The sequence below is a fragment of the Helianthus annuus genome, chromosome 15 (assembly GCF_002127325.2).
Source record: "Helianthus annuus cultivar XRQ/B chromosome 15, HanXRQr2.0-SUNRISE, whole genome shotgun sequence".
In the NCBI taxonomy this organism is placed as follows: Eukaryota; Viridiplantae; Streptophyta; class Magnoliopsida; order Asterales; family Asteraceae; genus Helianthus; species Helianthus annuus.
The window spans coordinates 133446927-133449322 of NC_035447.2; the positions used below are offsets into that span (position 1 = coordinate 133446927).

Here is a 2396-nt window from a genome sequence, read left to right on the forward strand (position 1 = left end):
GAGTTTAAGTTGGTAATGACCGGGAATGTATTGTCGTGAAAAGTTCTAGAGTCGTAAGAAACCAAGCGGCTATTCACACAAGAAACGAAAAAATGAGCATTTAGTTTAAAGATGTATGCTTGTATGCTCAATGAAGGCTCAAAACTCACTTTTTGTGGGAATGGGTTTATAATGTGATCAAGTATATATAATCAAACTTTAACTAGATTTGTCATGCCGTTTCATAATTTTCTTATGTTGGTTCTTTTTTTATCACGACGCTATTGGTTGTAAATTTGTAAAAATATAACCTTTTTAGAACTTGTTATTCCCAAATTAAACCAAGACAAGTAAAAAAACGAAAATTTTTGAAAAAATTTGGGGTGATTAGCGGTTCCAATAGAGTTTTGTGTAAGGCTTGCTATTAGGACTTGCAAAATTCAAAGTTTAGCATCTCCCCCCCCCCCCACACACTTAAATTACACATTGTCCTAAATGTGTCCCCAAAATAAGTTTTTAGGTTGGTTAAATGTGTAAAAAGGTGTTTCAAAACAAAATTTTATATTACTGGGCGTCTGGGCACGGGCCCGTGTTGGTCCACGCACGGCCCCGTGTTCAGATCGCCAGCATCATTTTTAACAGAAGGCTGGGCACGGGGGCGTGTTCAGTGAGCACACCCTGTGTCCGGTTACCTGAACTGGGCGTTTTCTACAGATCCTTGGGCACGGGGGCGTGTTGGGCTGAGCACGGCCCCGTGCTGAACTTGCTGTAATGAAGAAAAATTGTCGGGAAGCTCTGTTTTTGTGTATGGGCTATGGTTTCAAGTTTCCCTCAGTAACCTCCACCATTTCGAGTGTGTTTTATTCCTGAAAGGTAAAACTAAACTAGAAAACATAAAGGTTAATCTAGACTAAAACTAAGGATAGTTCCGCGGAATGCCTCCGTGGTGCGCCACGTTTATAAGGGTCCTTGGCTAGACCCAAAGTCAGTCATATGTTACCCAAGTGGGATGTTTTGCATCCCATGTTGCACCGTCAGAGAGCATCATCCAAGCTTGAGTCTATGACATTCATGTAGTTGACCGGGTCGTCGTCTTCTACTCTTTTCCCAACCCCGAACTCCATCTCTTTGTCCCCAACCCTCAATGTTAATTTCCCACCATTCATGTCCACCATTGCATGAGCGGTGGCTAGGAATGGTCTTCCTAAGATGAGTGGTACTTCGTTATCTTCCTCCATATCTAGTATGACAAAGTCGGCCGGGAAGACAAAGTCTCCGACTTTCACCAATAGATTTTCGGCGACACCTTGTGGATACTTGATAGACCTATCAGCGAGTTGTATGCTCATCTTTGTGGGGCTTGTTTTACCTATTCCGAGTCGATCAAACATTGATGCGGGCATGAGATTTATGCTAGCCCCAACATCGGCTAGTGCATTGCGTATGGGCGATCCCCCAATGGAACAAGGGATGGTGAAGGTTCCGGGGTCGATTTTCTTTTTTGGGAGTTTGTTAAGTAGTACGGCGGAGCATTCTTCACTTAAATTAACTAATTGCAGTGCTTCGATTTTCCTTTTGTGAGTGAGAAAGTCTCTCATAAATTTTGAATATTTAGGCATTTGAGTGAGGACTTCCACAAATGGAAGATTGATGTGCAATTGTTTAGTAAATTTACGAATTTTGTGAATTGCTTATCGGTCTTTTAGCGAAGTAACCGACTGGGTAAGGCACCGGGGGGTTCTTGGTAGGCTCTTAATATGGCGGATGAGTCGTCTCTTTTTGGGATGTTGGTGAAGTTGTGGTTTGGTTAGATAGACTCTTTTCAGACGGAGGTAGTGGAGCCTCCTCGGGACCGACGGTATGGTTTCTCAATGTGATGAGATGCACTTGCGCCTTTGACTTGGTTTCGGTATTGCTGGGTAACGCGCCTTGTGGTCTCTTGGAGAAATTTTGAGCTAGTTGATTTAGTTGTTTTTCAATGTTTTGAATGCTAGCTTGTTGATTTCTAAAGTTTGATTCCATTTGTTGGAATCGATCTGAGTTTTTCTTTTCGGTGTCGAAGATCAGGCATGAGATAGTATCTTCAAACCTCTCTCGTCCCGTTTGTTGTTGTTGAGCGAAATTGTGACTCATTTCTTGGTTGTTGAAAGTTTGTTCGTTGGTTTTAGTTTTGTTGGTTACTACTATTGTCGGGTTCTCTCCAACCAAGGTTAGGGTGGTTACGCCATCCTTGGCTGTAGGTACCCGTTGGAGGACCTGACGGCCTAGATCTATTATCAATGTAGTTTACTGTTTCCGTTTGATTATCCATTTCTTTCATACAACTCCAATTTTCATGTGGCCCACCGCACCCTTCACAAGCCATAACTGAGGCTGTTTTTGCCATTTCTAACTTTTTTATTTTCGAAGAGAGGGCC

At 42.5% G+C, this 2396-nt stretch overlaps 1 protein-coding gene across 1 annotated transcript; it reads right to left on the reverse strand.

Annotated features, from left to right (window-relative positions):
* Positions 1–839: 839 nt before the first annotated feature.
* LOC110914234 lies at positions 840–1598 on the reverse strand. Its single transcript, XM_022159040.1, has 2 exons — positions 1062–1598; positions 840–845 (listed from the first exon to the last, which is right to left on the reverse strand). Exons 1-2 carry the CDS (start codon positions 1596–1598, stop codon positions 840–842), a joined length of 543 nt encoding a protein of 180 aa, XP_022014732.1.
* Between the last annotated feature and the right edge of the window lie 798 nt (positions 1599–2396).